Raw genomic sequence first — 19,634 nt, forward strand, 5'->3', positions numbered from 1 at the left:
CCATGTAAGTTGGTTTCAGCAACACCCTGCCACCACCCCCATCCAGTTTGACCCACAGTTTCTCCAGCAGATTTTTTTTTAGTGTTAGAGCAGGGAGGCTTGTTTTTCTGTTTGAAATTCCAAGACCAGTGCAGTGACTTTGGTGTTTCTGATATACATGAATGGCTTAGACAATGGGAGGTAAGATTTGTAAGTCTGTAGATGACGCATTTGTGGTGTTGTGGACAACGAAGAGGATTACGTATCGCGGACGATGTTGACCCCCAGGAAAGTTCTGCAGAACAATGGCATTCAAAATTTAAGCCTGACAAATGTGAAGTGATGAATTTTGGAAGCTCGTGAGAGAGAATTACACAGAAAATGGTGGGGCGCTAGGGCAAGGGTGACGAACCTATGGAATGTACAAGAAGTTTGTCAGCACAGTGCCGCCCATCAATTTCATAAACCCCACCCATATTAACGATACATACCGATTATCTTTACTGCCCGATGAAGTAGCGAACGATTTTTTAAAACCCGACAGCAGCGGTATGTTTTCACAGGACAGTTGTGAGACCAAGTGATGTTGGATGATACGTTTTGCAATCCTTGCAGATGTGGCATACAGATCAGATTTGTATAGTAAGCGGTCACAATTATACTATTCCGAAATTATTTTGCAATTGCCTTTTTAAAAGATTTAAAGGTTTTTAAACAGGTTTCTAAAATGCTTATTTTCCCCCAATCTATTATATTAATAGTAAAAGAATGAATGCATATGAATAAGAAATAGGACTCACCATTTTTCTCCAGAAAAGTAAATAATTATTGTTAATAATTCATTAATCAATAATGATCTCTGTTCAAAATTACCATGGCACGTAAGAGAATTTTGTAGAAGGTTACTGCACAAGCTCTCAAAAAGGTTGCTACCCCTCCTGGGTGTGTTGGTGTTGATGAACAGGATGAGGTTGAAACACAAGTTCATAGACTGTTTAAAGTAATCACACAGGTAGATAGAATGGCAAAGTAGGATATGGGATGCATGTTTATAGGATAGAAATTAAGAGCATACAGGTTGTCTTACAACTTCCTAAAACTTGGTTAGGTCACACCTGGAATAATGCGTGAATTTCTGTTACCATTCTACAAGAAAGATAATGTCTTGAAGAGGCCATTCAGTACTTTGTGCATTGCTTGTGTAGTTTTAGCCAAATGTACCATGTGGCCCCACAGCCACAGCTTTGACCTGATATGAAATCCAGCCTTGTATGTGAAATGTTAGCGTTGCTTGATAAGGGCAAAACGAATTGTTCAGTTAAAATTCACGCACATTGGGAAATACAGGTGTCCCCCCCCCCCCTTTACAAAGCTAGAGCGTTCCTATGAAACCTTGCTTAAGCCAAAACGGTGTAAAGTGAAGAACCATTAATTTATATGGGAAAAATTTTCATAAAAATGAAAATCCTCTTTGTAATGCGAGAACAGGTGACTAATGTAGGTCTTTTGTAAAAGCGAAGTGGCGTAAAGCGGGGGACACCTGTAATGCCAAAAGAATTTTGTCTATGGAAAATCAAAAAGGAAACTATAGATGTTGGAAATCTAAGATGAAAACAGAAAATGGTGGAAATACTCAACAGGTCAGGCCACATCTGTGTGAAGAAATAGTTAACATTTCAGGCTGAATACAGTTCATTAGAACTTGGGAGGAGACAAAAGTAGCTGGTTACCTTGCAGCTTACATATTTTTTCTGACAAGGGATCTTCAACCTGCAGCATTGACTGTTTCACTTCCCACGGATGGGGCCTGACAGAGAGTATTTCTAGTATTGTGTTTTGTTTTACATCTGTCAAATTTCATAACTGTAACAAGTGCATCTTATTTTATACAGATACTCTTGGTCATTGTCTTACTTTCTTGGGGATTTGTTATCTATGCATCCAAGATGACAGCTATTCAGTATTTGCGGAAAAATCTATAACATTCTTCTTACCTGAGAATACATGTGATCAGTCATGGGCTAATCAGGCCAGGTGAGAGATCCTGGCATGAACCTTCACTTTATACAATGATGGAAGAACATGGATTAGAATCAAAATGTTGGAAGTTGGTGACACATACAGATTTGTTGTCAGCATTGCAACTGTTAACACATATTGGATGATTATCTCAGATAGCGCGTTTTTTTTGCTACTTTTCATAATCTCGCTTCAATTCTAATGTTTATATAAATATCAATAATGGGGCTCTTATCAAAGATGTTACCCTTTAATTTATTAGCCACAGATATGTAAGGAATGGAGCAAAAATCTTTCTGCAGAACAACGAAAGAGTTCCACAGAACTATCTGGATGAAGTTAAGGGCAAACTGCATAAACATTAGAAGAAAGGGGAAAAAAAAGATATGCTAATAAGGTGGAATGAAGAGTGGGTTTGGATTTATATGTAACAAACACAGGTTCAGACTATTGGGACTGAACAGCCAGTTTATCCTGGAGGAGAAAGTAGTGTGTTTGGTAAAGAAGTGCATATATGGAACTGATGGGAGTTGACCACAGACTGCGCATGGCATGGAGACAAAGTAAAGGTGCTGTTATGCTGCTTATCTAGAATCTAAACCGCAGCTAGATGAGACTATGGATTTGATCTGCAGGATCTGGAACACCTCATAATGACATTACATGTATTGTAGAGGTTACTGTAATGGCTAATGAAGAATTAGAAGTGGTGTAATTAAAACAGTTATTTCCATATTGAACATAAATATGATTGGTTTATTTTTTGTAATTGGGATATACTTATTGTTGTATATTTAATGTAAATCTGTTTACAGTTGGGTATATACGTTGCGATTTTTTTACTTACCAAAGTTAAATTTAACTAAATAAAGTGAAATTAAAAATAGTTTTGATATCTGTTAACCAAGTCTCAAGTTTTTTTTCCTTTACACACTAGGTCCCCTGCCACAGTAAATTGCTTCACTGCATTTAACCAATTTTATTTTAGATATTTTTCTAGATCTTGAGTTTAAGTTGAAGGTATGTTTGCCTGTAATTGAGCCATTTAAAGTCAGGGATGCAGATGACAGCAGTAAACTCACAGGGTGAAGTTAAGAAACGAGTGATTGTGTTCCGAATACTGGTAAATCAGTATTTTAATGATAAATAAGTCATTCAAAAAGGAACAGCTGCATTTGTGTCTTTCGTTTGAAGTTAATCATATACCATTTACATCAGATGCCAACATGAGCCTTTAATGCTTTGGATGCTCATCTTCGACAAGTGGTGGAATCACTTCTCCAGTTTCCAAAACTGTGTCACCCTGAAGGAACAAACCAATTGATTTAACCTCAGTGAAGAAATGATTCATTGTCAGTCACTAATGCTACATAGGCTTTATAACAGAGGCTGCAAGTCACTCTTATGAAATTCAGCACCACTGAATTAAACGACGTTTCATAATGCAATGTTCATCCAATCTACATATTGCTTCTGTAGAGATAACATAAGCATGGATCTTTCAATGCAGCTGTAATATTTAGCTCATTTAATCCCCACTGTGCATGAAAGCGCAGTGTATGTTATTCTTAATAGAAATATGCTCAGTTGTTGAGCATTTTCAACCTTTGGTTTCTGATCTAACATTTCTGCCACTCTGTAATCACAACTCAAAAGCTTATACCCTTAGTTTGATTTTCACTTATTTTCATTGCACCAAAATATATGATTTACATGGTTAACATAACAGCAAAGTGCATTATTTGACATTGTTTCTCATCCACACTACAGTATACTTAAAGTAAATTAAAAACTGTATTTTTTCCACAGGAAATAGGTTTAAATTCCAAAATACAAGTACATTTTTCAAGCATATTCAGGAAAATACCCTGAAATATGTGCCTCTAATCTTCAGACATTATTCCCCGATTTTAGAGTCAGTCGATGTCAGAAATAGTTTCAGACATCTGTCATATCAGACCCCATCAATATAGGAAATTTTTTATAAATTCACTACTTGATCTAGGGAATATAATCTTGGTCCTTGCCACTTTTCTTTATAATTTAATTTTTTTGGAATCCAGGTTTCATTCTGATAGATCTACACTGCATACTCCAAAGTATATGTATCTTTCCCAAGAGTGTGCTCAGAATATAATGGCCTACTTAGAACACAAGTGTTGGGTGTCTGATTTCTAATCAAGAGAATAGGAGCATCACCAGGCCAATCAAACTTGTCTCGCCATTCATGGTAGTGTAGTGGTTTGCACAAACTTTACAGTACAAGGAACCCAGTTCAATTCCTGCTGTTGTCTGTAAGGAGTTTGTATGTTCTCCCTGTGACCACGTGAGTTTCCTCCTGGTGCTTTGGTTTCCTTCCACAGTCCAAAGATATACTGGTTGGTAGGTTAATTGGTTATTGTAAATTGTCATGTGGTTAGGAGAGGACTAAATCAGCGATTGCTGGGCGGCATGGCTCAATGGGCTGGAAGAGCCTATTCCGTGCTGTATCTCTCTACAAATCTGAATTGAAGAAATGAGGGTTATGGGAAAATGACACACCATAGATGAGTCCTGATCTTGTCTGTCTGTGTGTGTCTCACTCTCTAGAGAGAGTGAGGGGCGGGGGTGGAAAAGAGAGGCAGAGACGAGAGATCAGGGCTCATCTCAAGTCCCGATCTTGTCTGTCTCTCAATAGAGATACAAAGATCAGAGCTGTTAATCCTCAATTCTTCGATTCGCCTTTAATATTTCTGATAATCTTTTCTCCACCACCCTTTGGAACAAACATTCACAGCCCTCAGAAAAGGAATTTTATATGACCAGTCCTAGTCAAAGGTCTAAACTGTCTAGCCTCTCCAGGTAGCACAACCTAGTTTTCTTGATGTAATGCAGTATAATTTGAGCCAGATTTTTTTTTGTATGGACTTCTGATTCCACTTCCACTGTCTTTTTCAGCACACTTGTTCAACTTCTCTAATGAAGGTACCCCAAGTAAAATTCTATTCACAAAAATTACCCTAGCTTACCTTGTACAAATTAGGTAATATGTCAACAGAATGTTTGGCACATGTAAATACCATAATCATTCTTATCAATTACTTCATCAGACACCTTCACATCCAGAGGCCCCATGACTCACATAACCACTGTGTGGGAAGAATCTTGCAAACAAGCAAGAATGAATCAGACACATCTTCAGTTGCAAATATCTGATAGGATGATAGGACATTCCTTGGAGAGCTGCTGTTTTTTCTAATCATTCCAGTTCTTGAAATGTGATGGGAGAGTGTGATCTGCACATTGCTATAAGGTGGCATTCAGCTTCACAAAGTGGCTCAGGCCTTGCTTGCCTTATATTAACAAGCTCAGGATATGAAAAGATGTACTCCTTAGCCATTGATATGCTATGACTAGAAAATAATTTCTTTTCTGGTATTTCATTTCTCATTATCTCTGTATTTTTCTATCTGTGGGGATTTCACAGATTCCATTTTGGATTTCCACTGCCTGACTTTCCATCTCTCCTTTGCATCAAGTTACCATTTCTCAGCTGAAGTTAAATTTGTGTAATTTCAGAGAAGATGCACAATTGAATTTGTTAACTCAATCCACTAGTGTAACTTACTGGAAAAATCCTGGGCTTCACATCTACAATACCATATGGTTTGGCCTGTGAAATAAAAACAGATTTAAGATAGATAACATTTTGGCTCTGAGAAATCAAATTAAATGCAAACATTAAGAAAGCAAGCATCAAGTATAACTCAACAATTCAAATGTTTCAAGATAATTCAGTAATGAACATCAAGGACCCACAAGGGGATATTAGGAGAGTGACTTAAAGCATAGACAAAGAAGTAGGGTTTAAAGGATCCCCCTAAAAATGAAAGAGGCACAAGGTTAAGAGATGTTAGGGTCTTGGCAGCAAAAACCCCAGTCACTTTTTTTTTGGTTGTTCAGAGAAGTTTCTTAAGACTGCTTTTGAATACCAATAGGAAGAATATAAAATTCATTGAAAAGAATTTTGTGCATTCCTTTCAATTACTGGTTCTGGTACTGTATGTTTCCTTTGCATTTTTGTCTTTCTCACAAGAAATTAGATGGATGCAAGAGTAAGTGGAAAATGGGAAAGAGGCTGTATTATGGATGTTTGACTATGATGTTGTGGGGTGTTCTTGATGACCAGCTGGCCTTTTCATACCCAACACTTTTATATGTCCTGATTTGTCTTTCTTGTGAGACTAGATGAAGAGTACAAGGACCACTTGTAATTCTTTATCACAGTAATTTCTATCTTCACAGTTCACATGGTTACAGATTCTCAGTGTATCAGATATTAATATGGGTTGATATGGATTCAGATGTTAATATTCAGAGTAACCTATTGTCTTTGCCAGATCAAAGTTAGAGGTCCTTTGTTTGTATATGAAGGGAATAAAGTCCATTTTAGCGACTAGAATAGGGAGGACCTCAATGCAGACAGCAGCAACACACTGCCATAACGATAGAAATACACCACCTAACCCTTCAACATAAATATCAGTTAAGAGTTGGCCTTTATAACTGTTTTTATCCAGTCAGTTCTGAACTACTAGCCCATATGTGTATAATTTTTCTAACTTTGCTCCATTTGGACCTTAGAACAGCTGAGGAGAAACCCCTAATATTTTTGTGTCATTATCTACACCACAGACAACAATTAAATAAATAACAACTTGATATCACTTTATTTTCAAGTTAACTTTTGATATTTCTTTATTTGTAAGGTCTTGCTGTGCATAAATTGGCAGCTGCATTTCCAACATTACAACCATTTAACAAGAACTTTATTTGGTACAAAGCATTTTGGGAATTCCCGACAAATGCTAAAGCAGTGGTTCCCAAAGTGGGTACTATCACCACCTTGGGGGCATTCAGTAGCAAGGAGAGCAGCTGATGGATTACAGGGTTGTTATAAGCATTTGATCCTCAGTGCCTCATAATTAATTACAATGATTACATAATCACATCTCTTGCTAACTCACCATTCTTTTAGACTTTGCTCGAAGTGCATTATAGTTGTTGAAAAGCAGTGTGACACTTATGTATTTGGTGTGTCATGGATTGAAGAAATCGTGTCATTTCCGGACCCTGACCACACATTACTGCCATTCACGACTATAGTACAGTGTTAGGTAGTATGATTCTCATACTCTAATCACAGAGTAATACAACTCCTGCGAATTAGGATATGGCATTCAATGGGATAAAGTTCAGAATCTGCCCTTTCAAATGGTCTTGACCGCATTTCTCTAGCCCACAACCCAACGGAGATAATACTGCCCAACTTTATGTGCCTTCAGGTAGACAGTCTGGTTTTACCTGAGTTATGATGACATCATAACTTTCTCCTGTATTAATCGCAGCACTTGAGGTTGGACTTAAAACAGTAAGTGAATGACTGCGGTCATTTATCCATAACAAAAATAGCAGAGCAAGATCAAACAAATAAAGTGTAGACAGTATAGTGTGGAATATCTGAAATATGGATTTATACCAGCATCAAACAACCGACAGCAGCCAATGTGTGTTCTGTGAAAACATTTATCTTCCCCAAATGAGGCAATGAAACCAGCCAGGCTCCTTGAACATTTGAGGAGAATACACTCCAATAAGGCAAACCAGAACTCAGCTTACTTTCAGTCACTTTGTGAAAACTTTCAGAAACATAAAACTCTTCAAAGCACGTTTGTCAGCACTTCACAACGAAGCAGTGATGGTTTGTGTGCTTCATACAACATTTCTTTAGTCATTGCTAAATGGTTCAAGAGTTGGTATTTGCAAGGGGACTAGAAATAGACATGAAAGGGGAGTCAATATTTCAGGTCGTTGAACAATTTTTCAAAGATAAGTGCATTCTGCCCACCAACATTCTTAGTCCTGCAACAGATGGGGCACCATCAATGACAGGATACCACCATGTGGATTATTAGGTTTTTTTTCGGAAAAAGCTGTACCTAACATGTTTACCATTCACTGTGTAAGTGACAGACAACATCTTGTAAAAAACCTAAGTGGTCGGCTGACAAAACATTAAATATCATGATCACAGCAGTAAATAAAATCATGTTCTCAATTCTTAATTATTTTGAGAACTTTGTACTGAGGGAGCAAGTTTGAACACTTGCTCTTGCACAAAGAAGCCAGCTGGCTCTGAAAAGGAAACTGCCTAAGACACTTTTGTATGCCTTTTGAAACTGTGATAAATCTTTGAAGACTTGAATGCTTCATTCAGTAATCAATTCAAAAATATTAGGCATGATATCACTTATTTGTCAGAATTGTTCACAAAGTCTAACGAAATAACCTTTAATTGCAAGGAAATTATGTGAATCTTATCAAGGTCAAATCAGTCATCTCTACGTGTAAGTTAATCCTATTTAAGTGCAACATTGGCTGTTGTGACCTTTTCCAATTTTTGAGCCTCTCTGAGTTGGAAGACAAAGAATACCAGATGAGGTTCTTCAAGTATACTGTGCCCACCTGGGTGAGCTGCAGAAAGGCATGATAAAGAGATCTCTGGATATTCACTCAATCCAAATTCCAGATTGGGTAATAAATCCATTCCTGAACACTTGTAATGAGGAATTAACAGAAAGGATGGAGGAAGAATTGATCTCAATGCAAAATGACTAAAGCAGAGGTTCAAAAAAATCATATCAAGACTTTTGGCTGCAGAAAGAACTCACTGAACATATTCAAGATGTTCTTTATTGCCTTTTCAACATATTTAATGGAACGTGGTTTCAGTGCAGTTGTCCAACTTCTTTCAAAGCAACAAAATTACTAAATGTGGGGATGAGGCTCCATGAGTGACATTCAGCCTGATATCACTGTGCAAAGCCCTACCATTTCATTGAAAAGTGAAAAAGCAATGAAGTACTGAATAGTTGGACCACTAATGTATGCTCTAAAGGCTGATGTACACTTGTGCGTACGGGCTATGCCGCAGCCTACGCTGTAAGCCTGATTTTCACTTCTGCGTAGCTCTACGCCATAGCGAGCATGGGTTGGTGTGTGCCAAAACGCTAGTTGGCGGTGGGGTTTCTATGCCACTGTGTTGAGTTTCTTCGTGAGAGACATGGACGAGGAAATGCATTTCAAACATTTTCACATGTTGGCAGGTAGATTTGACGATTTGGTTAATCTATTTCACATCGGTGTACGCACAGCCTACAAACATGGCGGAGAAGCAACAACCGGAAATGCATAGGAGGAAATGCATTGCTACCAAGTGGACCAATCACAGTTGTTGCGATTTGCGTCGCAGCGACGCGTGAGTTACTTTTTTGAGGAGGTGCACGTCACCCTACGGCATAGCGTACACGTTACCTATGGCATAGATGCGACGCACAAGTATAAATCAGCCTTAAAACTGTTGATGAAAATTGCTTTTACTGTAATTCAATAATTTTATCAGTAGCTTTAAATAGACGAATAAATTTTGCCATTTATTTCCACTGCTTTGAATTTGTAATTGTTCTTCCATTGTGCATTGTAAATTAGAATTCTTCATAGTTTGTATGTAATGGCTGGAAAGAGTTGGTGGGGGGAGAGACACTGGAGATGTTGTCTGGGAGCCAAGGGGGTGGTAATCCAAAAAAATTTTGGTAACTACTGCACTGTAGAATTGCAAGTATTTTAATGTTTATCCATATTCTGCTTTAATTTGGCACTACCGAAGATGTTTGACAGCTTACTGGTAGTTCGGAAGGCAAGAGGGTCAACCAAAAATATTACCTCTAACACCCTTTATGAAGCAAATTGTGGTGAATTATCACCACAGACAGTGAGGAGGCAGGTGGAGATGAGGCTGGTTCAGTGCATGAGCAGTGCTGGGGCACTGTGAGGTGCAACAGGTTCCAGCCGGGGTAGCAGACAGAGTTGGCATTGCTGCCGGAGACGGAGTGAGCGATTTGGAGAGGAGTCGTTGCAGAAGAGTTTCAATGACTGTCTACCTAACCCGGGTGCTTCAAGCCCCGAGCCAGTTAGGTGAGATCGAGATGGTTTCGCAAGCATACCGTGGTGCCCCAGAGCTTGGACAATTTAAACGACAGCACAGATAGACTAGAAGCCCAAGTGTCGGGAACGGAGGTGAGGGACGAGCTGATTTCGCTTGCTCTCCTGCAAACATTCATTCTTTTTTCACGGCACCGAGACTGTGAACTGATCCGGCTGCTGTTCGTTTTTGCCCCGCTGGTGCGATGAACTGAGACCAAGGCTTGTCCCTACTCCCAGCTGCTCCAGGAGCAGGTCTGAGGTTCAGTTTGGTTCGGAATGCTGTTGGCTCACTTCTATTGTTAATGTGATTTGTGTTTCTCCCCTTCTTTCTCTGCACAGTGTATTTTTGGTCTTTTTTAAAATTGAGTTATTTGCGATTCTTGCTCTGTAGCTACCTATAAGCCAGCAAATCTCAAGGTGTATAATTTATACATTCTTTGATAATAAATGTGCTTTGAAATTTGCTAATAATTAATAAGTCTGCATAGCAGCCCTTTATATTGGTACTTACATTAACGTGGTACTTTATGTAATAATGAACAACCCAAGCAGGAATCAGTAATCGACTCAGAGTCCACCAACCTGCATTGCATGCCTTGTAAGTCTGAAACATAGAAAAATAGTATGTAAGCATACACAAACATGAGGGGTATAGAAGAATTCAGAAAGATTTCATTCAAAACCACCATTGAAAGATGCCATTCCAGAACCTGACTGGAACCTACACAGTACATTGGACATAATGTTTCAGCAATTTAACAATCAAATCCATCCATTAGACACAGTGCATTTTCTTGGTTTATGCCTCACTTGGCTTAATAGGTGAATGATGTAGATAAAGAAGGGAATTTTTTCCAGTATGATATTGATCTGAAAATCCTAGACTTTCTCAGCAATCAGTCTTTCTGTTTTATGGTGCCTTTCACACTGAAACTGTTCTAATAGCCGTATCCATGAGCTCCTCTGAATCCTCTACTGGAGCCCTGGTCACCAGATCATCCTTGAGTTGGTCATTTAATCCCCATTGAAACAGGGCAGCACTGAAACTGATTTACTGTAGAATTGCAAGTATTTTAATGTTTATCCATATTCTGCTTTAATTTGGCACTACCGAAGATGTTTGACAGCTTACTGGTAGTTCGGAAGGCAAGAGGTTCAACTAAAAATATTACCTCTAACACCCTTTATGAAGCAAATTGTGGTGAATTATCACCACAGACAGTGAGGAGGCAGGCGGAGATGAGGCTGGTTCAGTGCATGAGCAGTGCTGGGGCATTGTGAGGTGCAACAGGTTCCAGCCAGGGTAGCAGACAGAGTTGGCATTGCTGCCGGAGACGGAGTGAGCGATTTGGAGAGGAGTCGTTGCAGAAGAGTTTCAATGACCGTCTACCTAACCCGGGTGCTTCAAGCCCCGAGCCAGTTAGGTGAGATCAAGATACTTGCTGATGTGAAATTCTACTTGTAATCCTTTGGCAAACAAAGGAGGTCACACCTGTATGCAGCAAGACCTTAATGATATTCAGACACAGGCTGATAAATAGCAAGTGACAGTTGTTTTCACATTAGTGCCAAGCAATCACCTTGTCCAACATGAATGTATCTAACAAACCACCTTGACACTGGATGACATTACCACTGGAGTTCTTCTTCATCAACATATTGATCAGCAAGAAGCTCAGTTAGACCAGCCACATAAACATTGTGACTACACGAGTTCAGACGCTATGGTAAGTGAAACACCTCCTGACACCCACAAAGCTCTTCTACCCCCTACAATTCAAAATCATGATAGAAATCTCCCTACTGGCCTGGTCGCATACACTCTACAATACTCGAGAAACTCACATCATTCAGGTTAAACAGACTGCTTCATTGATACCATGTCCACTACTAACGCAATGTGCAATATCATCTCTAAAGAGGACAAGAGCAGCTGGTGCATTGGAACACAACTACTGCTATGACCCCCTCCAAGTTGTACATTATCCAACTTGTAAATACACATTGTCTTGAAAAAGTATTTAGCCCCCACAACTACTTTCACATTATACTGTCTCATTTCTAAGTTTAAAATATATTGAAGCAAGATTTTTTGAGCTAATCAAGAAAACATTGTGCATGACAAATCAAAAGAAAAATTCCAACATCTGTCAACAATTTACTAAAAATTAAAAACCAAAAAGGTTTAAAAAGGGTTCTAGAAGTAAACCTAGCAATTATAGACCTGTCAGTTTGACATCAGTGGCGGGTAAATTAATGGAAAGTATTCTTAGAGATAGAATTAATAATTATCTGGATAGACAAGATCTGATTAGGAGTTCCCAGCATGGATTTGTGCGTGGAAGGTCATGTTTGACAAACCTTATTGAATTTTTTGAAGAAGTTACTAGGAATGTTGACGAGGGTAAGGCAGTGGATGTAGTCTATATGGACTTCAGCAAAGCCTTTGACAAAGTTCTACATGGAAGGTTAGTTAAGAAGGTTCAGTTGTTAGGTATTAATGCTGGAGTAATAAAATGGATTCAACAGTGGCTAGATGGGAGATGCCAGAGAGTAGTGGTGGATAATTGTTTATCGGGATGGAGGCTGGTGACTAGCGGGGAGCCTCAGGGATCTGTTTTGGGCCCAATGTTGTTTGTAATATACATAAATGATCTGGATGATGGGGTGGTAAATTGGATTAGTAAGTATGCCGATGATACTAAGGTAGGAGGTGTTGTGGATAATGAGGTGGGTTTTCAAAGCTTGCAGGGAGATTTATGCCGGTTAGAAGAATGGGCTGAACGTTGGCAGATGGAGTTTAATGCTGAGAAGTGTGAGGTTCTACATTTTGGCAGGAATAATCCAAATAGAACTTACAGGGTAAATGGTAGGGCATTGAGGAATGCAGAGGAACAGAGAGATCTAGGAATAACAGTGCATAGTTCCCTGAAGGTGGAGTCTCATGTAGATAGGGTGGTGAAGAAGGCTTTTGGAACGCTGGCCTTTATAAATCAAAGCATTGAGTACAGAAGTTGGGATGTAATGTTAAAATTGTACAAGGCATTGGTAAGGCCAAATTTAGAATATTGTGTGCAGTTCTGGTCACCCAATTATAGGAAAGATATCAATAAATTAGAGAGAGTGCAGAGACGATTTACTAGGATGTTACCTGGGTTTCAGCACTTAAGTTACAGAGAAAGGTTGAACAAGTTAGGTCTCTATTCATTGGAGCGTAGAAGGTTGAGGGGGGATTTGATCGAGGTATTTAAAATTTTGAGAGGGATAGATAGAGTTGACGTGAATAGGCTGTTTCCATTGAGAGTAGGGGAGATTCAAACGAGAGGACATGATTTGAGAGTTAGGGGGGGCAGAAGTTTTAGGGAAACACGAGGGGGTATTTCTTTACTCAGAGAGTGATAGCTGTGTGGAATGAGCTTCCTGTAGAAGTAGTAGAGGCCAGTTCAGTTGTGTCATTTAAGGTAAAATTGGATAGGTATATGGACAGGAAAGGAGTGCAGGGTTATGGGCTGAGTGCGGGTAGGTGGGACTAGGTGAGATTAAGAGTTCGGCACGGACTAGGAGGGCCGAGATGGCCTGTTTCCGTGCTGTGATTGTTATATGGTTATATAAAATTACGAGGCTGAAGAAGTATCCATTGCTTCTGTAATTTCTGTGCTAACTTTCCTCTGGTGCAATACCGAACATCACCTTACCAACCTGATCGACGTCAAAAATTAGAGTATCACCTGTTTTCAATGAATTCATAGGAATACATAACCCCTCTCTGTAAGGTCCAACAGTATGGTAGATTTTCAACAGACCAAACCAAAGTGAAGACAAAAGAGCATTCTAGGCAAGTCAGGGAAATGATAAGAGAGCAGCACAAATCTGGGGAAGGGTAAAGACCATCTCAAAGGCACTGACTACATCTCAGAGCTCGGTACAGTCCATCATGTTAAAGTAGAAAAAGCATGAAACCACAGGAATACTGCGTAGGTCAGACTGTCCCTCTAAACTTAGTCACCAGAGAAAAATAACACTTGTAAGAGCAGCTACTGTGATGTCAACAGTCACTCTGGGTGAGCTGCAGAAGTCAGTGGCTGCAACTGGAGATGAGGTTCATGGCTCCACAATCTAAAGCCTTGTGCAGAAAAGGTATTTATGAAAAAGTGGCAAGGAAGAAGCTCTTGCAAAAAAAAAGCATTTCCTTGGCCATAATGACTTTGCAGTGTGTCACACAGAAGATACTGTAAAGGTGTGGACGAAGGCCTTGTGGTCAGATGAGACTAAAGTGGAACTTCTTGTCCTCAACATTAAGCAGTACATGTGTTATAAACCTAATACTGTGCATCAGCCAGGTAACACCATCCCTACTGTAAAGTATGGTGGAGGTAGCATCATGCTCTGAGATGCTTTTCAGTAGCAGGGACTGGAAGTCCAGTCAGGATTGATGTGAAGATAAATACAGAGAGATCCTGGATAAAAACCTGCTAGGCTCTGCCAGATAGCCCAAATTGGGGAGGACAATGACCAAAAGCACACTGCCAGAGCAACCATGGTGTGGCTTCAAATGAAGAAAATTGATATCCTTGAGTGACCCAGTCATTAACCCAATAGAACATTTCTGTCTATACCTCAAGACTGCTGTCCACTCTCACTCCCCATCTAACCTGGCACAGGTTGAGCAATTTTGCAAGGAGGAACGTTCAAATCTTGCTCCATGAATTTCTGCAAAGCTAACAGACACTTATAAAAAAAGACTATTGGCTGCAATAGCTGTGAGAGGTGGTTCAGCTAAGTACTGAGCAAAGGGGGGGGGGGGGTGGTGGGGGTGAATACCTTGAACTGCTGACATTCCAGTTTTTGAATGTTTAGTTTTTCAAGCTTTACAATTTTCCCTTTTTTAGATTCTACTGTGAAAAAGCATGCAATTCACAAATAAAAACTGTCAGTTAAATTGATCTAACCTCTGGTTCTAATAGTCATTTATTTGAACAAAGTGCTGGGGGGAGGGGGTTGAATACTTTTACAAGGCACCCTTCACCCTTCCTTCATCATCTCTGTGTCTGCAGCATGGAAAATCCTATCCAAAAGTAGCATGGGAGTACTTTCACTCAAAGGACTCAAGTTCATGAAAGTGGCCCCTCACTGCTATGTTGAGAGTATTTAATGATAGATATAGTCACAAACTACCTTTACGCTGAGGTGTGTTAAAAAATTATAAGTTCAGCCTTCTACATACACCAATAAATTGAAATTGCTTAGTCCCCTGGGCACAGTCATAGAACATCACAGCACAGAAACATGCCCTTTGGTTTATCTAATCTGTGCCGAATTATTAATCTGCCTAAACCCATCGACCTGCATCCAGACAATAACCCTCTACAGGTGGACCCCGTGTTTTGAATGTTCGATTTACATTAACTCGCTGTTACGAAAGACCTACGTTAGTTACCCGTTTTCACTAACCAAAGAGGATTTTTGCTTTTACGAATAAAAGACTCCCATGTTTACCCCGGGAAAGACTACAATGACCGTGAAGCCTTGTGCCGGCAGTTGTTTGCGCATGCGTGTACGTGCATACGCATGTACGTATCTATGTGTGTACGTGCATAGGCGTGTATGTGCACATGCGTGTCGGTGCCGATTTTTTTTCTCCAAATTGATTTTGGCTCGCTGTCTTCCCGAGTTTGATAAGTGAAACTACACCGTATCTGCAATATTTCTACTTCATATAGGGTGTGTATTTATCATATCATTCCTGCTTTTACTATATGTTAGTATTATTTTAGATTTTGTGTGTTATTTGATTTGGTAGGTTATTTTTTGGGTCTGGGAATGCTCAAAAAATTTTCCATATAAATTAATGGTAATTGCTTCTTCGATTTACACCATTTCGGCTTTTGAATGGTTTCATAGGAACACTCTACCTTCGAATAGCGGGGGAAACCTGTATACCCTTCCTATCCATCTAATTATCCAAATTTCTCTTAAATGCTGACATCAAACCTGCATCCACCACCTTCTGAGTGGAAAAAGTATCATTTTCCCCTTAAACATTTCACCTTTCACCTCTAACCATGCCCTTTGGTTCTAGTCTCACCCAACCTTGGTGGAAAAGTCCATTCAGAAATCAGATGGCAGAGGGGAAGAAGCAGTTTCTGACATGTTCAGCATTTGTCTTAAGGCTCTGGTACCTCCTGCTTGATGGTAGCAAGGAGAAGAGGACATGTCCTGGGTGATGGGGGGTCCTTAGTGATGGATGCCACTTTTTTGAGGCATCGCCTTTTGAAGGTGTCCTGGATCTAGGGAATGCCCATGAAGGAGCTGTCTGTGTTTACAACTTTCTCCAACGCTGTACAGAGGCCCCTCCATACCACACTGTGATGTAACCAGTTAGAATGCTCTTCACAGTACATCTGTAGAAACTTGCAAGTGTCTTTGATGACGTTCCAAGTCCCCTCAAACTCTAATGAAATATAGCCGCTGTCAAGCTTTCTTTGTAATTGCATTAATATGTTGGGCCCCAGACAAATCTTCAGAAACATTGACATTCAGGAACTTGAAACTGTTCATCCTTTTCGCTGCTGACCCCTCGATGAGGACTGGTGTGTGTTCACTTCACTTCCCCTTCCTGAAGTCCACAATCAATTCCTTGGTCTTAATGACATTGAGTGCAAGGTTGTTGCTGTGACACCACTCAACCAGCTGATCTACCTCGCTCCTGTACACCTCCTCATCACCATTTGAAACTCGGTTAACAACAGTTGTGTTGTCAGCAAATTTATAGATAGTGTTTGAGCTGTGCTGACCACACAGTTATCCGGTGTACAGCGAGTACAGAGGAGTGTTAAGCATACCTTCTTGAAATGTATCAGTGTTGATTGTAGGCAGGGAGGAGATATTATTTCCGATCCTCAAAGACGGTGGTCTCCCACTGAAGAATTCAAGGATCCAGTTCTGGAGGAAGGTACAGAGGCCGAGGTTTTGGAGCTTGTTGATTAGAATTGATGGTATGATTGTATTGAATGCTGAGCTGTAATCAATAAACAGCAGCCTGATGCAGGTACCACTGTTGTCCAAGTGATTCAATGCTGAGCGGAGAGCCAGTGAGATTGCATCCACTGTAGATTCTTTGTGGTGATAGGCAAATTGCAGTGGATTCAGGTCCTTGATATGTCAGGAGTTGACTCTAGCCATGACCAATTTCTCAGAGCACTTCATCACAGTAGATGTGAGTGCCACTGGGTGATGGCTGTTGAGGCAGCTCACCCTGCTCTCCCTGGGCACTGGTATGGTTGTCATCCTTTTAAAGCAGGTGGGAACCTCTGACTGCAACAAGGAGAGATTGAAAATGTCCTTGGACACTCCTGCCAGTTGAATGGCATGGGCTTTTAGAGGCTACGAGGTACAGCATCAGGACCTGACGCCTTGTGATTACTGAAAGATGTTGTGATGTCTGCCCCTGAGACAGAGATCATAGGGTCACCAGATGCTGCAGAAATTCCCACAGATGTAGTTCTAATCTCTCTTTCAAAGTGTGAGAGGCATTGAACTCATGTGGGAGTGAAGCATCACAGCCATTCATGATGTTAGGTTTCGCTCTGTGGGAAGTAATGGCCTGCAAACCCTGCCAGAGCAGACGTGCAACCAATTCTATCTCCAACCTCAATCAGAATTGTTTCTTCGTTCTTATAATAGCCTTTCATATGTTGTACTTGGACTTCTTGTATAACTCTGGATTACTGTTCTTGAAATAACACAGATCTAGCCCTCAGCGCAGACTACGAATCTCCTGGTTCTTCCACGGATTTTGTTTCAGCATGTCCAGTATGTCAAAGGCACACACTCATCCATGCAGAGCTGGATGAAGTCAGTGACAACTGTGGCGCATTCATTCAATTTCTAAAATGAATCCCTGAATGATGCCCACTCCACCCACTGAAAGCAATACAGTAAACCTCTCCTGACCATACCTTCTTGGTCCTCATTCTGGTGCTGTGATCTTTAGTCTCTGCCTGTAAGCTGGGAGTACAAGTACAATCAGGTGATCGGACTTCCCAAAGTGTGGGCGTAGGATGGCTCGGTTAAGTGTTCTTGACGGTGATAGTAACAGTGGTCAGTTGTGTTTGGTTCTACAGGTGAAATGTTGGTGGAAGTTGTTCAGGGACTTCTTCAAGCTGGGTTGGTTGAAATCCCTTGTAATGAAAGGTAAGGCATCAGGATGCACTATTTCACAACTGCTGACTACAGTGCAAAGCTCTTTCAGAGCCTGTCTGAGCTGGAACACGCCAGGACGATGGTGGAAAATTCCCTCAGCAGATAAAAGGATGATATTTGACTTCTAAGCGTTCCAGATTGGGTGAGCAGGACAGCCACATCTGTGCACCACAATGAGTTAACCATAAACCATACTCCACCTCCTCTACCTTTAAAAAAGGGAGCTGATCCCCTTTGCAGAGGATGGTGAAGCCATTGAGCTGCATCCAAAATGGCGACTGTGAGTCGCATTTCCATGATGACAGATTCTTGAGGTAAAGTGTAACAAGGGGTATGGAAATTGGAAGATCAGCAAAGATCTTTTTCAATGTCCGAGTAGGTTCCAAGGTTGTATTCATGCCGCTGACTTATCTACTTATAAAGTAGTCACCAGATCAAATGTGCAAAGAATGTAAGTTTTGACATTTGGTTAAGTGAGCCGAATGTACATTCTTTGAACATTCATCCACCTGGGCCAGGAAGAGAATTAAAGATATTTGAGCCCGGTCACCCTTGGGCCAACTTTGTATGAAAGACATAAACAGTTAGAAGTCGCAATGCAGACTCGGGGGTGTTGAGGTGCAGTTCGGGGAGGGGGCGCAACACAGTTTGAGCGTGGATGGGGGTATCAGTGCAATCCGAGAATAGATGGGGGGGGGGGGGGGGAAGAGGTCGCGATTTATGGGATGCAAGTGGCTAGTTGTCTGTCAGTTCAGAGTGACGGGTCCTGCTCCCCACCCCCGTTACCATCGGACACTCACATAAATCCGCCAGAGACTACGCGGCTGCAAGAAGCTCTCCCAGAACCTGACCACAGGCCCTTTGCTGTCGTGGGGAAGGACGGGTTCCCGGGGGCTCAGCTCCTGATCCTTTAGCCATTGGCGCCGCAACTTCACCAGTTGCTCGTATCGCGCCTTCTCGTCCGGCGTGTAACCCAGCGGCATCTTCGCCACTTCCCGAAGCCGCAGCAGCGAACACCCCGAGGTCACCGGGACAGCGCGACCGCTCACCGTGGGCGCCAGCTGATGACGTCACGGCAGGGCTCGGGCACCCTGCTGCCCCCTGGCGACCAGGAGGAAAACAGAGCGCTCTCCACGCAAAGTGCTGGAGCAGCTCAGCAGGTCGGGCAGCGTCTGTGAAAATGAATAAACAGTCAACCTTTCGGACCAGGCCCTTCTTCAGGACTGAAGTGGAAAGGGGAAGATGTCAGAATGTCGAAGGTGATAGGTGAAGCCGTGATTGAGAGCGGTATCAGAATCAGGTTTATTATCACCGGCAAATGACGTGAAATTTGTTAACAGCTGCAGCAGTTCAATGCAATACATACTCCAGAAGAGAAAAATAATAAATAAACTAAAATAGTAATTAATAAA

General features: G+C 40.9%; 1 protein-coding gene across 1 annotated transcript; it reads right to left on the minus strand.

Moving 5' to 3' along the window:
• Positions 1–3,116: 3,116 nt before the first annotated feature.
• ndufb6 (NADH:ubiquinone oxidoreductase subunit B) lies at positions 3,117–19,290 on the minus strand. The gene is made up of 4 exons (XM_059974813.1): positions 19,023–19,290; positions 10,532–10,624; positions 5,606–5,650; positions 3,117–3,301 (listed from the first exon to the last, which is right to left on the minus strand). The coding sequence occupies exons 1-4, from the start codon at positions 19,203–19,205 to the stop codon at positions 3,233–3,235; spliced, it is 390 nt and encodes a 129-aa protein (XP_059830796.1). The 5' UTR covers positions 19,206–19,290; the 3' UTR covers positions 3,117–3,232.
• Between the last annotated feature and the right edge of the window lie 344 nt (positions 19,291–19,634).

Source organism: Hypanus sabinus, chromosome 7, assembly GCF_030144855.1.
Source record: "Hypanus sabinus isolate sHypSab1 chromosome 7, sHypSab1.hap1, whole genome shotgun sequence".
Classification (NCBI taxonomy): domain Eukaryota; kingdom Metazoa; phylum Chordata; class Chondrichthyes; order Myliobatiformes; family Dasyatidae; genus Hypanus; species Hypanus sabinus.